The sequence below is a fragment of the Mirounga angustirostris genome, unplaced genomic scaffold (genome assembly GCF_029215605.1).
Source record: "Mirounga angustirostris isolate CCGP_5_RB_7025 unplaced genomic scaffold, mMirAng1.0.hap1 SCAF_7, whole genome shotgun sequence".
Lineage (NCBI taxonomy): Eukaryota > Metazoa > Chordata > Mammalia > Carnivora > Phocidae > Mirounga > Mirounga angustirostris.
This window is the reverse complement of record NW_026991715.1, coordinates 10,148,488-10,168,186: the sequence shown is the minus strand read 5'-3', so window position 1 is coordinate 10,168,186 and position 19,699 is coordinate 10,148,488. Positions and strand designations below refer to the sequence as shown.

General features: G+C 57.5%; 2 protein-coding genes across 5 annotated transcripts in view; both read right to left on the bottom strand.

The window, feature by feature from the left end:
* Positions 1–10,557, bottom strand: part of PHYKPL (5-phosphohydroxy-L-lysine phospho-lyase) — a 36,904-nt gene extending 26,347 nt beyond the window's left edge. The window contains exons 1-8 of one of the 3 annotated variants that reach the window (XM_054511127.2): positions 9,288–10,557; positions 8,296–8,414; positions 7,079–7,238; positions 4,004–4,078; positions 3,316–3,403; positions 3,122–3,238; positions 1,567–1,649; positions 1,086–1,311 (exon numbers count right to left, since the gene is read on the bottom strand). In XM_054511127.2, coding sequence (XP_054367102.1) covers positions 1,086–1,311; positions 1,567–1,649; positions 3,122–3,238; positions 3,316–3,403; positions 4,004–4,078; positions 7,079–7,238; positions 8,296–8,414; positions 9,288–9,346 — 927 coding nt within the window. In that variant the 5' untranslated portion in view covers positions 9,347–10,557. The remainder of the gene's footprint in view (positions 1–1,085; positions 1,312–1,566; positions 1,650–3,121; positions 3,239–3,315; positions 3,404–4,003; positions 4,079–7,078; positions 7,239–8,295; positions 8,415–9,287) is intronic. The other 2 variants (XM_045890815.3, XM_045890823.3) reach the window with 2 other exon arrangements.
* An 817-nt stretch (positions 10,558–11,374) lies between these two features.
* COL23A1 (collagen type XXIII alpha 1 chain) overlaps positions 11,375–19,699 on the bottom strand; it is a 314,520-nt gene continuing 306,195 nt past the window's right edge. Inside the window, exons 26-29 of one of the 2 annotated variants that reach the window (XM_054511118.2) lie at positions 15,961–16,014; positions 15,696–15,782; positions 13,956–13,994; positions 11,375–13,547 (exon numbers count right to left, since the gene is read on the bottom strand). In XM_054511118.2, coding sequence (XP_054367093.1) covers positions 13,545–13,547; positions 13,956–13,994; positions 15,696–15,782; positions 15,961–16,014 — 183 coding nt within the window. In that variant the 3' untranslated portion in view covers positions 11,375–13,544. Of the gene's footprint in view, positions 13,548–13,671; positions 13,995–15,695; positions 15,783–15,960; positions 16,015–19,699 lie in introns of those variants that run through there. The other variant, XM_064595788.1, reaches the window with a different exon arrangement.

The window sequence follows — 19,699 nt, the reverse complement described above, 5'->3', positions numbered from 1 at the left end:
TCCCACACCTCTCCTCTTCTTGGCAACCCCCGCCCCCCGCATCCCTTGTGCTGTCCCATGCTCTCCGAGCGCTGACGTCACACCCCTTCCATCAAGCCCTTCTCCACGCCTCTGATCAGGTGTCTGTCTGTCTTCCTCAACGGGGAGCTTGTCCAGGGCAGAGGCTCTGTGTGTCCCCTGGGCATTGAGTGACCATTTGCCGAATTGTCAGCCCTCACCCTTCACGACCTTCTCTGCCAACTCTCGACCATCTTGCCCAATCCTGACATGTTTCCGTCTCCAATTCAACCTGGCTCTTTTTTTGGGAAGTCACAGTGAGTTCTTCTTCCCCTCAATGCTTTCCCTTCCTATTTCTTCTCGGTGGCTGGTGCCCAGATTTGGGCCTCCTCCTCTCTTGCCTACATCAGGCTCCCCACCTTTGGTTCTTTCTCCACACTGATCGCCAGAGATCCTTCTAAAATGTATTTCACATCTCCTCTATCCCCAGTGAAAACCCTTCCATAGGTTGTCACTGCCGTCGGGACCAGCCCGGACTCCTCAGCTGTTTCTAAGGAAGCCCCTGGGGACCACCATGCTCCCCTCACCCACTGTGTGTTCTCTCAGCCAGCAAACACGCTGTGGCTTCTCCTGCAACACAAGGACCCACTTCACTTAGGGGAATCTCTCTAGTCTGTACCCCAAGGACTAGGAGCCATGTTCTCCTCGAAGCTCCTACTGGAATATCAACTCTGTCCCCAGACCATTCATCATCCAAACAGATGGAGCTCCTCACACATCTGCATCGGCTCAGGCACAGGGCCTGGCACAGAGCAGGTCGTGCCTGCTGGAAGGGAGGGAGGGAGAGCCCCTTGTATTCTTTCTGTATACTTTACAAGGCACGATCTCTTGTGACAGTCTTTGGATTGATGCTAGTTTTTAAGGTTGTATGTTTTTTTCCTCTGACCTGCGGTAACCCCCAAGGACAGCATCTTAGGAATCTCTATGCTGGGCACAATGCTAGGCCTGAGGCCTTTGCTCATTAAGGACAAGCAGGGTGAGGCCTAACAGATCCCACAGTGCTCCCTTGCCCTGGAGCCTTCACTCACCGTGTTGAAATACTCGACGCCGGTGGCCTCAAAGGCCCTTGCCACAGCTTGGGTTGTGGCCACACAGGCTACTGGGTGGCCATTGCCAATGGACTTGCCCATGGTGACAATGTCGGGGACAAAGTCTTCTCCCTGTAGCTGGAAGGCCCAGAAGTGCTTGCCTACTCGGCCAAAGCCCACTTGAATCTCGTCTGCGATGAAGAGCCCTCCAGCCCTGCGGACGTGCCTATGGCAGAGGACAGACGGCTGACGGGGTCTGCGGTAAGAGTGGATTGGACCAGGAGCTGGGGGGCTCGGACTCTGAACCCTGGCTCTGCCAGCAGTAAGGTGGGGGCATTAGGCAGGTGGCTGGCTTTCTCAGGGCCACCATTTCTTCTCAAAATTCTGGCCAATTCAGGCTGAGGCTGGAATTTGGAACAAAAGGTCGGGAAGCCCCATTACAGCCCTGCCCTCCCTGAGGCACCCTGTCCCAGCTACTCACTCTGCCACTTCGGGGAAGTAGCCAGCCGGGAGAATGATCTGTCCCGCAACACTGGGCAGAGACTCCACAAAGAAGGCTGCGATCTGTGGAGGAGAGAGAACGCTGGGGACACCACCGGGGAGGCACTGGGTGGTAGGCTAGGCGCATCCTGCCAATGCTGGCTCAGTGCTGGCTCTTGGCGGGACAAGTCAGCAGCGTCGCTGTGTGGCCCCTTTGGGCTCCAGATCACATCTGGTCTGGGACTGGGTTTTCTTTCGGGCTGCAAACCAACTCTTACCACGGGGAATTCTCCAGACTCCTTGTACTTAGCATGTCCCGGATGAAAGGCACTGATTTCTCCCTCCTTGGCCTGTTCCCTCCCTGCCCTGGTCAGTGACTCCCATCACCCCCACCGAGAGAAATGAGGCCCCCACTCCATGATCCATCGGTCAGCATAGCCTCTGCCTCTCCGCCGTCTGTACACCCCACGCGTCCCCTCCACCCCGACACACCTGTCTCGGCCTCCCATGGGTGTCACCTACCAGGATGCCTCCTGCAGTCAGTCCGTCCTCCAGTGGCCACCAGGGCGATCCTCGGCCCAGTCACTGAACTCATCACTGTCCTGCTTAAACCCCTTCAGGGACCCCACTTCTCACAGCTGTGACCTCCAAGCTATGTTGGGTCTCGGAACTGCTTCAGAGACTACCGCCCAGATGGAGGGCCAATGGGGCAAGAACCGGTCGCCCCTGCTGCCCCCAGAGCTGTCGCTTTCCTGGTTTTCTGTAAGCAGAGGCAAAGCGTCTGAAACGCACATGCCAACCTCCCCTGATCTGGTTCTGCCCATCTGTCTGGCTTCACCGCCTGCTTGTCTTGGCCGTCCATCTTGCGTTCAGCTGTCACTGCATCAGCAAGGCCTTCCAGAAAGCCCTCCCGCCAATAGCTGACTCCCTCCCGCTGCTGTCGCCACGGCCACTGCTCCCCTAGAGCACACACACCTCTCCGGTTTGCCCCTGCGCTCCATCTCACTGCAACACCCTGGGTGGGGCCTCCTCACGGCAGCAGGCCGGCCCCACGCACGTGCATCCCCCCGACTCGTCACTCTCCTTCTGAACACCCTTCAGAGCTTCCCAGTGGCCTCCAGCCCCTCAGCACAGCCCTGTGGTCCTGTGGCACAGGGGTCCTGCCTGCCTCTCTCGGCTCGTCTCCTGCCAGCTCAGCCGGGCCCCACACTGGTGAGGTTCCACCTCTGCAGGCCACCCCTCTGCTTAGCATGCCTTTCCTCTCCTCCCCCCAGTCCCCACCATGAGTGCTAACCCCCCTACTCACTGCAATCAGGCAGCACCTCCTCCAAGGACCCTCCATGCCCACACCAGTCCAGCCTGGGCCCCTGCACTCCTGTCACACCCAGGACAAGTCTTCAGCTAAACTCTCTTTTGAGCACCTAACCTCCTCTGAGATTCCTGAAGGGTGGGCCCCGGTTCCGGGGTCTCTCAGGGTGCCTGGTCTCTAGCACTGCACTGACAACAGAGGGAATGACGGTGCTGTTCTGTTCACGGGCCTGTGCAGCTGCAGTTACCTTCCTGCCCTTCTCCTGCACGCTGTTCACCACGCGCTTCACCTCACTGGCGTAGGCCCCAGCTGGATCGGGGTGGTCCTCCCGGTAAAGACCCCGGTAGGTGTCTGGCAAAGGTGCCTGTGGGGAGTGACAGCACCATGTCATCTGGGCTGGGGGGTGGGCACCGACCTGTTGCCCGCTTGGGCAGTGCATACCACATGGACCCACTCCTTCTGGCCATCCAGGTCTCGGAACTTGTAGGGACTGATGTCGATCAGGGAGCTCAGGTGACCGTGGTAAGCACTGAGAGGAGAACGGAGAGGGGCTCAGGCCCAGGTGGCACACACTCCACGGCCCGGCCCCGACAACTGTCTCCCCACCTCAGGAGCTTCAGAGCAGACCAACCTGACACAGCCCCCGAGTCCTAGGGCTGGAAACCAGCACAGGCCTGGGAGCCTGGGAGCAAGACTTCCTGAGAGGCTGCTTACTAGCTCGGTAATGGTGACTAATCATTTAACCTCTCTGGGTTCAGTGCTCTCCTCTGTGAAGTTGGGGGCGGGGGGCTTGGTTCCCTCCTACAGAACTGTAATGAATCCTGGATGGGATAATGCTCCAGCCCTGGGCCTGGGCCCCGTGCATAGCAGATACTCAATAGCATCAGGACAATTTTCATACCTAAAATGTGGGGCCAAGTCTCACCACCTTACAAAGCATCCTCTGCTCCCAGAAGAGAGGCCCGGGGGAAAGAGCCCCCTGGTGTATGGAGGGGTGTCTCTATGGCCAGGTCCACATGCTTCCCTCCACGAGCCCAGGCCCCTCATCCTCCTGCCCAAGGCACTCAAAGCTAGAGCCTCAATGACCCCCAGTAAGTGGTGGGCCCCGGCTTCTGGAAAGGGCACTTACTGGTCTAATACCACCACGTCCCAGTGTTCCGTGTACTGGCGGGCCAGCCTCAGGGCCAGGTCATTGGCTTCTGACCTATGACAGAAAAGGAGGGCAGTGCTCAGACAGCTGTCCAGGTCTTTCCTCCTGGATACCTGCTTCCTACAGAGAACAGGGAACGAGGAGCCCTTCCAGCAGCAGGAAGAGTCTCAGGATGCTATTTGTGAGTTGTCTGAGTTCATTCACTCAATGAAAATTTTACCAAATGCCTTCTATGTTCTATGAGCTGGGGGAGCGGGGCAAGTAGTAAGTCAAACAGGTCCTAGCCCTTCTGGAACTTATATTCTAGTATGCGTCATGAAAGCCAAGCCAAAGCAAACCAAAAACAACAAAAAAAGGAAAGAATGATCATTTTGGTAAGTGCCCCCAAGAGAACCACACAGGGCCTCCCTTTAGATAAAGGGCTGAATTGTGTCCCTCCAAATTCCTATGTTGAAGTCCTAACTCCTAGCACCGAAGAACATGACTGGATTTGGAGACAGGGCTTTCAAAGAGGTGATTCAATTAAAATGAGGGCAGCAGAGTGGGTCCTAGGCCAGTTGGACCCGTGTCCTCCTAAGAGGAACTGTGGACATACAGAGACACAGGAGGGGTGCAGGCACAGAAGACTGAGTGAAGACGCAGCAGGAAGATGGCCAATCACAAACCAGGGAGAGAGCCTCAAGGAAGCCAAAGCTGCTGACCCCTTCTTTTGGATGTTGGCCTCCAGGAATAGGGGAAATACATTTGTCACTTAGGTCTCCCAGTCTGTGGTGTTTTGTTACGGCAGCCTAACCTAATACAGGGGTCAGAGAAAAACTGTGAGGAGACACTACCTGAGCTGTGGCCCCACAGGGAAGGTTCTAGGCAGCGTGAGCAACACGCTCAAAGGCCCTGTGCAGGAAAAGTGCTCAAGTGTGCTCAGGGAACCGAGACGGCACAAGGGAGGCCGGGGGCAGCACGGGAGAGGAAGTGGGGAGACACTCAGGGGCCCTGGAAGGTGCTGGATTTTCTTGTCAGTGCTGTACCAAGCTATTGAAGAGAGTGTTTTTTCCAAAAGATTTTAAGTTATCTCCATACCTGATGTGGGGCTCGAACTCACAACCCAAGATCAAGAGTCACATGCTGCACCGACGGAGCCAGCCAGGCACCCCTGAGAGTTTTAATTGGAGAAGGGACATGATTTAGCTCCTACCTGGGGAGGAAGTCTCTGGCTGGGTGGGGCTAATGGAGTAGAAGGGGATGGGAGGAGAGCTAGGAGGACACCATGGAGAGCAGAAAGATGGACGGAGTTAGAAGACAACCTGCGGACAGACGACAGGGACGTGATGGGGGTCTGGGAGGAGGGTGTGTGGCTCCTGCCTGGAGCGGAGATGCAGATAGTGCCGCCTTTACGAGGTGAGACAGGGTGGGCGTGGCAGTGGGGGGGGTGTCCTCCTGGGAATACCTGGGAGAGCCAGCGCCACGGTCCCACACCAGCTGTTGGTGGAAGACCACCAACTCTGTTTGGACACATCAAGTTGGAGACGGTCTGGTTGGAACCTTGAGGCTGGAACACATGGGAAGCATCTGGGCTTGAGGCACAAATTTAGGAATCACCAGCACGCGGATACTATGCTGGCCCACAAGACGGGGTGAGACCACGGAGGGAGAGGGCTCAGAGAACCAGCTGCTTAGGACCGGCCCTGAGCAAGAGAGGAGGAGCAATCAGCCGAGGAGACAGGAGAACGAGGCATGGCCAGAAGCTGGCAGAAACCCCGCAGCATGAAGCGTCTTGGAAGTAAGACCAGAGAGCACTTCCAGACAGTGGTAATGCTGAGTCCACTGCTGAGACAGGGTAAGACAAGGACAGCAAAGACATCGCTGGATTTGGCAACGTGGAAGTCGCTGGAATCCAGCCTGAATGTGGCGGCGTCAACTAGCAACCCTGCCCCCACTGCCCAGCCCAGGAAGCTGACTCCCGGACCCAGCTCTCTGCTCTTCCCGGAGAGGCTCTGGTTCCGGCTCTGCCTTCTCCCATGTGGATGACCCTGGGCAAGCTGGATCCTTTCTCTGAACTACCATTTCCTCATCCGCAAAGCGAGGATGGGAAATTCCACTTCCTAGAAATGACCAGGGACTGGTGCATGAAGAAGACATCACTTTGATCCAAATGCCGCGATGCGGGATTTGTGGGAATGTTCTCTCCCAGACAGGCTGGGCTGGTTCTATGCACAAGTCATCGTGTGCTGATGTGCATCATCGCTTCTGTCCCCACTGCCACTCCGGGTGTGAGCGACCATCACCTGTCAGCTGGCTGTTGAACTGGTGCCTAACCCTGTCCATTCTCGCTCTTCCTCGGCCCCCAATGACATCACTTGCCTGATTAAAACCCTCAGACAGCTTCCCGAATGCTCTCAGGATCAAAACAAACTCCTCACTTTGAATGTATCCGCTCGTACCTGCTCCTCTCCCTTTGGGTCCTCAAGTGTGCACAGGGCCTTTGCACAGGCTGTTCTGTGGGCTGCGGGACCCTGACAAGAATACTTCCAACGGGGTGGGCAGCTTCCTTCCTCCTCATCAGCTCCGTGCCTGGTAGTGCTCCTTCAGGGCAGCCTTCTCTGACCGTCTCTGAGCAGGAGCAGGCCCAGGGCCCCCCACTGCTTCTCCATCTCATCAGGCCCCTTACTTCTCCTCCAGACAATGACCCCCCCACCTTAGGAATTCTGCGTTTATGTGAAGGACCCCTAGTGACGAGGGTGGGGATGTTGGCTGTAACCCCCCAGCTGTGCCAGTGTACTCATAGGGCAGAAATAAAGGAACGTATGACCTGGGTAAGCCCCAAGGATGACCATGGAATGGAGGTAAAGGCATGCCTTACGAAGAGACCAGAAAACTGGATCCAACAGAGCCAGCACCCAGGTCTACAGGCTGAGCCAGGGCAAGCCTGGCTCTCCCCCAGAACACATTGGGTCCACTACACGAGGTTTCGCCTGCGGGAGCAGTTCTGTCTGTCTCCACCATCTCACCCTCTGGCCCGGGGAGGCGGGGGCGGGGAGCTGGCCGAAGTCCACTTACCCAGAATTCAGGAAATAAAACACACAGAGCTTTTCCGGCAGGGTCTCTGCCAGCCTCTGTGCGTAGTCCACGATGTTGTCGTGCAGGTACCGGCTGTTGGTGTTGAGCACCTGGTTCTGTCCGTGTGCGGCCTGGACCACGAGAGGGTGGCAGTGCCCGACTGGGAGAGAAACACCTTCGTCACTCAGTGGTTCCGCTCAGCTGGCCCCACTGGGCCTCCCCCAGCCCCGGGCCATAAACCTAGCCAGAAGAGAGCAGTTGGGTGGGAGAGGAAAAGGGGGGGGGCTCAGGATGGTGTGTGTGTGTTGGAGTGGGGGGGACGGAGACGGCGGTTCTGGACAGGGAGACCTGGAAAGGAGTCCCTGAGATTCTGGCAGAAGGAAAGGCTGCTGGCGGAGACCCTATCTAGAGAATCCAGGGAAGCTTCTTGAGGCCGGTTAGGCAAAGATGGGATGTGGGGAATGTGTGTCAGCAGGCTTGACTTCAACTAGTCAGTGGGGGGGCTGGAGGTAATGTGGATTGCCAACAGCCGGGGATTATAACAGTGACCATGTGCTGAGAGCTCACCACGTGCCAGGCACACTCAGAGCAAATTATTTGAATTAACTCATTTATTTCTCCAAAACGCCTTGAGGTGAGGTGCTAGTGTGATCGTGTCTGTTTTGCAGATCAGCAAACTGAGGCACAGAGAATTAAGTAGCTTACCCAAGATCATAAAGTGGAGGGGAGGGATATGAACCCAGTAGTCTGGACTAGAGCCCCGGCTTTTAACCTCTACTTCATTAACCCCTATTGTGCCCGTTGGGTCAGACTCCCTTTCGTTCCATCAGTTCTGGGGGCCCCACCTGGATAACTGAATTCCTACCTCAGTTTCCTTGTCTAGCACCTGAGAAGGTCCCTGGGGCTGAAGCCCTGCCATGACCCCCAGCACTTGGCCAGGGCCCTGCTGTGTGGCTGGTCATGGCCAGGCTGACACTCTTGGGCTCACCATCAGTCCCAAGTGGGCCTGGACTTCAGACCTAGGTTTCCGACTCCTGTCTGGTTTAGCACAGCTACCACCTGGATACTCTAGAGTAGCTACACCAGAAAGACTGGGCTCCTCTGCTCAGCTTAACCCAAGTTCTCCACACCTCTCTGCAATCTCAGGATCCCCCTGGGACCAGGTTCACAGCCTCAGCCCGCTCCCCTGCCCTGCCAGCCCAAGGGATGATACTAACCATGAGCCACATTGTTGATACAATCCAGGTATTCTGCACCCTGTTCGTCATACAAGTACTGTCCTTGACCCCGGACAATCTTAATAGGATCCTCCGGAAAAAAGAGTCTGCAAGAATCGCTGTGAGAACAAGTGGACAGCCATGTCTGAAGATCTGAATGGAAAAGTCCACCCACCACAGCCTCCCCCCGCCCTTTTCTGGGAGGGACAAAAGGTTGAAGGGCACAGTGGTGCTTCCTTGTTTCTGGTCCCCCACTGTATAGGTGGCTGGAAAGGAGGAAAGTGATGTGTTAAGAAGCTGCTAAAACTGAAATTGCTGAAGTCATTTGAAGGCTGTATGACCTTGCTCATTTCTGCATGTGCCCCCATTAGTCCCTGGGATCCCAAGGAAAGGTGGCTGCCCCAGACCCATGGGGACTCCTTAGGGCAGTATTTCTTTGCTGGGATGGGTGCGAGGGAGGGCGCCCCCTTTACGTGGCTGGCGCTCAGCCCCGAGTGGTCCTTGCCAGCCAAGCGTCTCTGCTGTCCCGCTGGGTGTCAGCCCCAAGCTCTGGCCAGAAGCTGCCTCACGCCCCAAGTGCCGCGGAGAGCACGGGTGGACTTTCTCTAAGGCTTCTTGGGAAACGCCCCTCCCCGCCCATGCCCACCCTTCGTCCGAACTTTGAGCCTCTTCCCGGGTCACCCGCAGGCCAGGCCCAGGTCCGGGGGGCGGGCCAACCCTGGGGGAGGTCCTCCCAGGTGCCAGGGCAGAGGCCTCCTCCGAGGGGCAAAGGCTGCCCAGAGCCGGGCAGCGGCCGCCGCTGGGGGCTGCCCGGGGAGGACGCAGTGCGGGAGGCGGCCGCGGGGACCAGCTGCTGGCCGCCGGGTCTGGCGGGCCGGGGAGCTGGAGCCCGCTCGGGGCCCGGGGGCTGGGGTTCCTGGGCTCCGCGGGCTCCGCGCCCGACGTGCGTGCGTCGTGCGTGAGCGCACCGCCCCGCGCCGCCGTCTCGGTACCTTATCAGCCGCCGCCTCAGGGCCAGAGTCTCGGCCTTCCCGCGCCGATCGGCGGCCATGGCACCCGGCGGCTGGTCGCGCGGAGACGCTTCGCCGAGAAGCCTCTCGCCTGCTCGGCCGCCAGACCCCGCCGCGGCCCCGCCCCCGCCGCGGCCCCGCCCCCCCCGCGGGTTCCCTCCCTGGGAAGGGCTCCTGGGTGACCCCGCGGCTGCTCTGTATCGCTGCAGAGTTCTGAGCTCAGGCTGTCTTTATACACCAGCCTTCCTGGTGTATACAGTGGGTTGCCCCGTGAGCGTTAACTGGGAATGTGTGACAGACACCTATCCCAGGGCCTGGTTCACAACAGGAGCCTCAGGGGAGGAGATGAGATCATCAGGGCTGGGGCCCGACCTAGGACTCCCCAGTCTCAGGAACAAGCCGCAGGAGGGCGCAGTGTCACTGCTAGGACTGACCAAGGGGGTCATGGGCCTGGCTAGAATCCAGGCAGGGTGAAGGGACACACGCAGTGTTTTGGCAGGAAGAGCGTTGGGAGGCCTGCTGGGAGACCCCGGGGCCGGAAAGGACAGGGATTGTGCTCCCCAGACACACAGCAAGTGTGCAGCCGAGGCCAGACTCCAGCTGGGCTCTGCCTGTCAGTCCAGTGAGTGAGAAGCAATCGCTGGCCCCCAAGGCGCTGGGAAGCTGGGCAACCAGAGAGATAACCCCGACTTGGGTGGGGCCCCGGGACTTTCTGCCTTGACAAACCCAGAACAAGGGCCCTAGGTTGCAGCCTGAGCAAGCTGGGGAAGGGGAGGTTCCTGCTGTCCCTCCTGTCACCTTTCAAGAGTCTCAACCCTCTGCTTTGCTCCCTCATTGCTGATTTCTTCATCTCTTCCCCCCACGCTGTAAAATGCTTAAGGTATTTATTAAAGAACATTTGGAGTTTCTTTTTTTTTAAGTTGTGGTAAAGTGTACAGTTCAGTGGCATTTTAAGTACATTCACGTTGGGCAACCATCACCACCATCCAGCTCCAGAACTTCTTTGTCTTCCCAAACTGAGTTAGAAAGGAGTGGAGGAAGGGCGCCTGGGTGGCTCAGTCGGTTAAGCATCTGCCTTCTGCTCAGGTCATGATCCCAGGGTCGTGGGATCGAGGCCCACATTGGGCTCCCTGCTCAGCGGGCAGCTTGCTTCTCCCTCTCCCACTCCCCCTGCTTGTGTTCCTGCTCTCACTATCTCTCTCTTGCTGTCAAAAAATAAATAAAATCTTGGGGCGCCTGGGTGGCTCAGTCATTAAGCGTCTGCCTTCGGCTCAGGTCATGATCCCAGGGTCCTGGGATCGAGCCCTGCATCGGGCTCCCTGCTCCGCGGGGAGCCTGCTTCTCCCTCTGCCACTCCCCCGCTTGTGTTCCCTCTCTCGCTGTGTCTCTCTCTGTCAAATAAATAAATAAAATCTTAACAAAAAACACAAAAAATAAAATCTTAAAAAAAAAGGAGTGGGGGAGGGGAAGTCTGAGAGTCCCGTTTGGGCCCCATCTTTGGCCCGGTCTCTTGCCCACACACAAGCCTCTTGTGGCCCAGGGCAGCGCAGAGAAGTCAGGTTGGCTCAGGGACTGTCCCTGCCTTGGGGTAAGGGTGAGAAGGTTGCAGTCAGGCCCATATCATAGCTCATCTACTCCTGGGGTGTCTGGGTCCAGGAGGCAGTACCAGGAGGCTGGAGGTGAGAGCAGGCTGGGCCATTTCTGGGCCAAGAGTGTCTCCAACACGGTCAGGACCACAGCAGGAAGCTTCGCCTTCTTCCTGCTCAGAAAAGCCCACTCCTTGCCTCCACGCTCAGCACTCCTCCGTTACCTCGAGGTACCACCGGAGGCCTAGAGGGCAGGGGGTGGGAGGAAGGGGCTGAATCCGGATTTGAGTGTCAGCAGTGTCCCCCAGTCACTGTGACAACCACTAGCACCCCGTGTGTTTCTAGCAGTATCCTGGGGATCAGGAGGCCTGCGTAGACCTCCTCTTCCACCTCAGTTCATCTGGAAAAGGAGATAGTAATCCTTGTGGTTAGTCTAGCCGCCATGGCCGACAGCGGGGCTCAGTAAATGTGCTTCCCTCGCTTTGGAAGGGGAGAGTCTGAGGCAGAGAGACACGAGGCTCTCAGTCCTTGAGGCTCAGCTGTGAGGCTGGGAACAAATCCCGAGTCTCAGCTGGGACCCCGAGCACATCATTCTTCTCCAGTCTCTTGCCCCACCAACCCAAGGTTTTGGAGGACTCCACCCGCTCTGTACTTTGAAGCTTGTTGAAATTTGCAGACCTGATGATACACGGTCCGAGGCCACAAGGGGGCAACAATGGGCTATGAATGGACTTGTCTGGCCAAGGGAGCTCCGAGGTCAGGGGGAAGAGGGTACATGTGGTTGCCACCCCCAGGAGGATCGGACTGCCAATCACCCAACATCTTGACACTGCCTAGCCGACTCCATGCCCTGCCAAACAATTTGGAAGGACCAACTGGAGGCCATCCAAGAACCTGGGCCCAGTCTGCCTGTCACCCTGTCTTGGCGGTCCATCCCTGGGCAGGTGACGAACTGCTCAAGAACCTCAGTTCCCTCATATGTACAATGGAAACAGGGACACGGATCACATAGACCCTGTCCTTCACAGGACTGGTTATGGGATCCAGTGAGGCACCTGGGTGGAGGGAGGAGTGGATTACAAACTGTCGAATACATTCCATCTGTGAGGTTCTGCTGGGGCTCCAAAGGATGCTTGGATACCCAGTGATCTCCGTCAGGCACCCGAGCCCCACTGTGCTTCTGTCCCTGTCCACAATCCTGACTTCCCCAGTGAGCCCCACAACCACCCAGCTGAGCCCATTTCCCCCAGAATGGTAAGAGAGAAATATTGTTGTTTCAAGGTAAGCTCTGGGGTGATATGTCATGCAGCATTCATTGGTCATCGGATCAGGGGGGCATATGGGGACTCCGTGATATGAGTGAGTGGACACAGGGCTCAGACGGTATATGGCAGGGCCAGGCCTTGGGTCTTTCTAACTCCAAACCCTCTCTTTGCCCTGACCCTGAACAATCCTCTGGTTTGTTCCTCTGGTTTCTGGGGTAGCTCTGACCCAGGGAGTGTCCCCCTTGTCCCTCCCCACCCAGAGGTGCTTAGGGGCAGTGTGCAAGGACAGGCACACCCAGACACACATTGGGGTTTATTACACGCAGTGATATCCATCTATACAGAGAAGGGGGGCAAGCCGCTGCGCTGGAGGCGGCAGCTGGGGACTCTTGTTGGAGGTGGGGAAGCCTCTTTCCAGAGCACCGGTGGCTGGGTCTCAGACCCTCCTGCGCAGGCTGGCCCGGAACCAGCCCCAAGACCCTCTTTGTCTGCACAGCTCATCCAAAGGACCAGTTTTGGCAGGCTGGCCAGAGTCTTCTCCCGTGGGCGAGTTGGGGCCAGTGAGGCCCAAACTCTGAGCTGCAGGCCAGTCTCCTCGGGCTGGCAAAGTCTCATCGTGACCCTCTTCTGGGTGCTGCTGCGAGATACCTGGGAAGCATCAGCCCCTCCCGTCTGGGACCCCACCGTCCTCTGCACTCGGGGAGCATGAGGCTTCTTTGCAGCTGGGTCCTCAGGTGGTGGTCAGAGTGCTTGGCCTCTCCTCCAGACCAGAGGACACGTGTTCTCATGGCAGGCTGCACCCCTGAGGCCTCCTGAACTTGGTGGGAGCTAGAGCCCCTGGGGGCTGGGCAGGAATCTTGTCCTGCCCAGGGGAACCTGGGACCCAGAGGGGTCCCGAGGGGTGGGCAGCTGACTGTGGCTGAGTCCAGAGGCCAGAGAGGCTGGGACAGCTGCATTTACTGTCCAAGCTCTGGGCCTTTCTGGATGGAGCCGGCCCCAGGGCTCTGGAGCTTCGGGGGTGGGGTGGGGTGGGGTGGGGTAAGTCTCTCTGCTAATCAGGTGGCCGAGGGCCCAACCCAGCATCTCTGCAGCCTCTCCTGAGCCAGGCGCTTTCACCTTCGTCTCCTTCCTGGGAAAGCCAAGTCCCACGGCTGTCCCCCCACGAGGACACCATTCCCCTGGATTGGACTGTCTGCTTTCCTGCCAGCTTCCAATGCTGATCATTCTGGGGCTGGGCCACGTACCCTCTTGAATGTTATAAGGACACAGGGGGTGTATCCCGTGAAAAAAGATCAATATATTACTGTTTTTTGTTTTTGTTTTTGTTTTTTTACAAAAATTAAAAATGTCCACACGCATCTGTACAGGTTGTGAGCTGGGTGCGGGGGTCACTGGAAGAGAAGGGAGAGACCGAAGGTGAGCAAGGAGGCCCCAGAGGCCCCGCCCTTGTCTGGGCATCCTGTCCTGCCCATTTCTTCTAGAACACGCATGCCCCAGTCCTCTCATCCCCGGCTCAGGGCTTCTACCTCCTCTCAGTGGGGCAGTTTGGACAAAATCCCAGGCTTTGTCCTGGCTGGGCCAGGCACTGAGTGAGCCCAGGGTGGGCTGTGCCCAATCACCCAGGACCACGGCCCCAAGCCTTGAGCCACCTGATGGGAGAGTCAAAACTAGGGTCATGTCATCATGGGGAAACCCAGCTATTCAGGTGCTGTTGGGGAGCTGCAGATATCAGCCCTTGGGGGCCCCCTCGTTGTCCCCCTCCTCCCAGCCTGCCCTAGAGACTCTTCCCTGCAAGGTACCTTATGCCAGCAGCCGGGCACGGGCAGCCCATCGGGGCCCTGGAAAAGAAAAAGGTTTTAGTGATGGGGCGGGGGGACTGATGAGCTCCCTGCACTCCATACACTCTTGCCCTGGGTGTCGGGAGGTGTAGCCCTGGGAGCTGCCACACGAGGCCAATGGACCCCACCAAGGCAGGGCGCGAATGCTTGTCCACCTGGGTAGTCGGGTCACGAGACAGGTGGGCCTCTCACTGCGCTTGCTCTGAGTGCATCCCTACGGGGCTTTGTTTGTTGGGACACCTGGGCAGGGGACAGAACCGGGGCACCGTGGAGGATCGGGGGTTGTGCTGGAATCTGCTGGCCAGGAGATCGAAGCTCCTGACGCTGGCTCTGGCCCCTCACGCGGGGGCCTGACAGCTCTAGGGAGTTTCATCAAGAGCGTTTGAAGGACAGTCCAGGAAGCAGGATGCCCCTGCAGCCTGTCCTGGTCCCTGTGTCTGGGTCTGAGGGGCAGACGGGGCAGGATGAGGCTCTCAGGGTAGAGAGCGGGGTGGGGGTTGGGGCACCAGCAAAGCCAACGCTGGCTCAGCACTCAGACACAAGATGGGGTGGGGCGGGTGTCCCAGGCAGCCCGGAGGGCGGGGGAGCTGGAGAGGGGCCATGGCTGACCCGTCAGTCAGCCTAGAGTCTCTGGGGAACCCCGGCACGGAAAACACTTCACTCTGGAGGCACCCATGGGAGCACAGCCCCCAGAACTGCCGTGGCCCCACCAAAGGGAAGGGGGCAGGAGGGGGTGGAAGGAAGGGAAGGCAGGATAGAGGAGAGGGGGGTCAGAGTGGTGGGCACAGGTGCCCGGAATGCCCTGCCCTGCCCAGCCCCACCCAGCCCAGCACACAGCACACAGCAAGCCACATCTCATACCGCAGGGCAGGGCCCCCCGGAGCCCGGCGCCCCTCACTTGCCTCCACATTTGGGATTCTCCTGTTTCAAAGACAAAGGCTGAATGACTTGGATGGAAGTCTCGGCCCAGGGCCTGGAGCAGCGAGGCTGGGCCCCCCGCGTCCCCCTGCACTTTATGCCTACCACTCTGCTCTTCTTGTCTTTTTCTCATTCACCCCTCAAGCCATCTGGGGGTAGGGAGTAGCACCCTCACTGCATGGATGGGGAGACTGAAGAACAGAGGACCGGGCCTCTGGGATCCCTCACCCAGGATCCCCCTTTGTTAGGTGGCCGGCACGCATTGGGGCTGGGGATGGCCCGGGTATGGCTATCTGCTCGGTCTTAGTCTGGAAACGCCCTGCTTTGGGGCGCTCCACGTCCGAGTCTGATGTGTGAACCCTCCCAGCCCTGCGGGGAAGGGAAGTGAAGTGTGGTTCCATCAGGCCTGTGGTCTGGTGGGCCGAGAGAAGGAAAGGAGGAAGGTGTGGGGAGCAGGGAAGGATTCTGGGGCATGCAGAGGAGGTGCAGGGGCCAGGTGGGGCCACCCACACCAGCCAAAGCCTCCTAACCCCCTTTAGGGCCAAGGAAGCTGAGAAATGAGAGGCGGTGACGCTGGCAAGGACTCTGCCCCGGGGAGGGGGTGGGTCGCCCTGAACCATGCCCCTGAAGGGATTCAGGACCAGAGCGAGGGGAGCCTCCGTGATGGCAGGGACAGCCATGGTGGTCTCTCGGGACTTGCAAGTGAGCTATGTGGACAGAGAAGACATAGTCCCGAGGCGGCGAAGACCTGGGGTGGGGCTCCCACTCTGCTCCGACACGTACCACAGGACATGGCTGGTCCAGGCCCGGTGGTCCTGGCTCACCCTTCTGGCCCTTCACGCCTTTCCGGCCCGGGACGCCTCGCTCCCCCTGCACAAGGAGGGAGATGGGGGCATGGCCATGGCTGCCAGGCCCAGGACCCCTTTTCCACTTCTCAGAGGGATGGGCCTCCAGCTGGCAGCCACCCCTGTCGTGCTGCACCCGCCTCCAACCTCCCCCTGCCCTGGCTCCTTTCCTGCTGCCCCCCTTCTCTCCACGTGCTCCCCACCTTCTCTCCACGTTCGCTCCGGTCACCTTTCTCTCCTCGGGGCCCAGGGAACCCCTGGCCAAAGGAATAAAATGAGGTTTGAGGTTTGCTCTTGCTCTCCGTTCATCTCCATGACCCTCCCATCCGTCACTGCCCTGCCCCCATGCCTATTGGTGGCAAAAACTGGGCCCGGTCCAGCTCCTAGGTGACACGTAGGCTGGGTGCAAGGCTGGTTTAGAGACAAGTGTGCATTCAGGACACCAGCGCTGCTTCCTCCACGGGAGAACAGTGCCGGTGTCTCTGGACAGACGCCCTCAGGCAGAGTGGCCGGCCAGGGGCTTTCTCTTGCGTCTCTGTCCCATGCAGCTGGTGCTGGCCCAAGCGTGGCTAGGGACAGAGACTCAGGAAACTCGGGATGTTTGTGTTACTATATTTGCCAGACTAAGAAATCATGACCTCCGTTCTCTGCCTCTGGCTTGATCTCTTATGCCCCTACCCGCCCATCCACCCATCTGTCCATTCGTCCATTTGTCTATCCACTCATGCAACCAACATTTCTAAGCATCCACTAGGAACTGCGTTGTGGGCTGGATACTGAAGACAGAGAAACGGATTTGATGGGTCTCTCCTCTCCCCCTTTTTATTTTCTGTGTCTGAGGATGTTTTGACATCTTGAACTTGCTGGGCAGGGACAGGCTGCCCTGCCCTCACGCCCGCTCTTAGGGGTAACAAAGGGCGGGCCTGGGAGCACGTTTCATATGTAAACCAACAATCTCCCCCCTCCCCCCCCCCCCGTCATCCCCCTTATCTGCCTCTCACGCACAAGCTGATACTTCCTCTGCCCTAAATTATCCCCAGGCCGGGTACCAGGACGCCAGGGGGCCACCCCTCCAGCCCAGAGCCCGCCTGCATCGTTCATACTTGCCCGTCTTCAACTGTTTCCTGTGCCCGGCCTGCCTTCCCTGAGGAAACCCACATAAAAGCTCTGCCCCCCCACCCCTTTCTTTCCCCCCACCAAACCTGGTGCTTCCCCATGGGGCACTGCATAGCGAGGTGAGCCCTTCCCTCGGGAACCCTAATAGCCCACTCTCTCTTCAATGGCATTGACCTCTCTGGGTCGTCACTCGGTCACCTCCGTAAATTAAAACCCCGCAGGAACAAATGGGACACTTCCCTCACGGTCTAACATGACAGGCAAGAGGGCAGAGAAGATGATGGTCGATGCTCAGTGACACAGGATGAACCAGATGCCATGGGGTCCCGGGGAGAGGGGCTGTTCTACCCGGGTCTGAGATCAGGGAGGCTGAGCAGAATCCCCATGGCAGCTGGGCCTGGTGGAGTGGGCGCGGGGCCGAAGGCTTGCCAGCTAGAGCAGGTGGGCATGGCTTTGAGATGCTGCTCTGAGCCATGAAGGCCACCGAGGCCACACTCTGGACCTCCCTGGGTCCAGAGGGTGAACAGGATTCAGCATTGGCTTCTTCTCTGGACCGTCTCAGGGATGGACCACCACACTCCCAGTCAGAAACTCTGTGTGTCTGCAGTTGCTCTCCCAGGGGACATTCTCTCCTCCAAGTCCAGGGTGGACACCAGAGTCCCTGCAGCCCTGATTCTGGTCAGGGAGCATGTGATCAGGCCTGGCCAACCAGGGCACTGCATTTCTTATGGCCAAGTTGATGTTTCAGCATTGACCCAACTGGGGCCAGTGAGAACTGATGAGTCTTTTCTAAAAGGAGAGTGAAGCACATAGTCATTCTCCAGGGTTTGGGTCTGGGAGGATGTGGGTCTGGGGCTATTGCCTCCATCCCATCACCACACCTAACTTGAAATGATACCCCCACAGCAGAAGCACAGATAATAAGCTTGAGAGGCTGGGTTGTGTGGATTTTGCATTGTCCCTCTGGATTTTTCAGTTAGGAGTCAGTTTAAGCCAGTTTGAACTGTTTTCTGTTGCTGGCAACCCAGACACTTGATCCAATCAACTTTGGACTAATATTTCCTCTCCTCTCCTTCCCACAGTAATGTCCTAGCTGAAGCTTCATCATCTCTCACCAGGATATTGCAACACTGCTCTCCTCACCTTCCTGTTCCAATGCATCATCCTTCCGTCCAGTTATCCATCATCCATTCACCCATCATCCATCTACCCATCTTCCATCCACCCATCATCCATCACCCATCTTCCATCCATCACCCATCCACCCATCATCCATCCATCATCCATCTATCCATCTTCCATCCACCCATCATCCATCCTTCCACCCATCCATCATCCATCCACCCATCGTCCATTCATCCATCATCCATCCTTCCACCCATCCATCACCCATCCACCCATCTTCCATCCACCCATCACCCAACCACCCATCATCCATCCATTCATCCACCATCCATCCAATCATCATCCATTCATCCACCATCCATTCAACCACCATCCATTCATCCACTATCCATCCACCCATCTTCCATCCACCCATCACCCAACCACCCATCATCCATCCATCCATCCACCATCCATCCAATCATCATCCATTCATCCACCATCCATTCAACCACCATCCATTCATCCACTATCCATCCACCCATCTTCCATCCACCCATCAGCCATCCTTCCACCCATCCATCACCCATCCACCCATCACCCATCCACCCATCATCCATCCATCCATCCACCATCCATCCAATCATCATCCATTCATCCACCATCCATTCATCCACCATCCATCCACCCACCATCCATCCACCCATCTTCCATCTACCCATCATCCATCCACCCATGATCCATTCTTCCACCCATCCATCACCCATCCACCCATCTTCCATCCATCCATCATCCATCCACCCATCATCCATTCATCCACCAATCTTCCATCCACCCATCACCCATCCACCCATCATCCATCCATCCATCCATCCACCATCCATCCAACCATCATCCATTCATCCACCACCCATTCATCCACCATCCATCCACCCATCTTCCATCTACCCACCATCCATCCACCCATCTTCCATCCATCCATCCACCATCCATCAACCATCATCCATCCACCCAACTTCCATCCATTACCCATCCACCCATTATCCATCCATCCATCCATCTTTCATCCACCCATCACCCATCCATCCACCCATCATCCATCCACCCACCATCCATCCACCCATCCACCATCCATCCACCCATCATCCATTCATCCACCATCCATCCACCCAGCATCCATCCACCCAACTTCCATCCATTACCCATCCACCCATCATCCATCTACCCATCAACCACCCATCACCCATTCACCATCACCCATCCACCCATCATCCATCCATCCATCCATTCATCCATCCATCCATCATCCATCCACCCATCATCCATCCACCCATCATCCACCCATCACCCATTCACCATCACCCATCCATCCATCATCCATCCATCCATCCATCCATTCATCCATCCATCCACCATCCATCCACCCACCCATCATCCATCCATCCAACCATCATCCATCTACCCATCATCCACCCATCATCCATCCACCCACCATCCATTCATCCACCATCCATCCACCCATCTTCCATCCACCCATCATCCAACCACCCATCATCCATCCAACCACCATCCATCCACCCACCCATCTTCTATCCATCCATCTTCTATCCATCCATCCACCATCCATTCATCCACCCATCATCCATCCACCCATCATCCATCCACCCATCTTCCATCTACCTATCATCCATCTACCCATCATCCATCCATCCACCATCCATC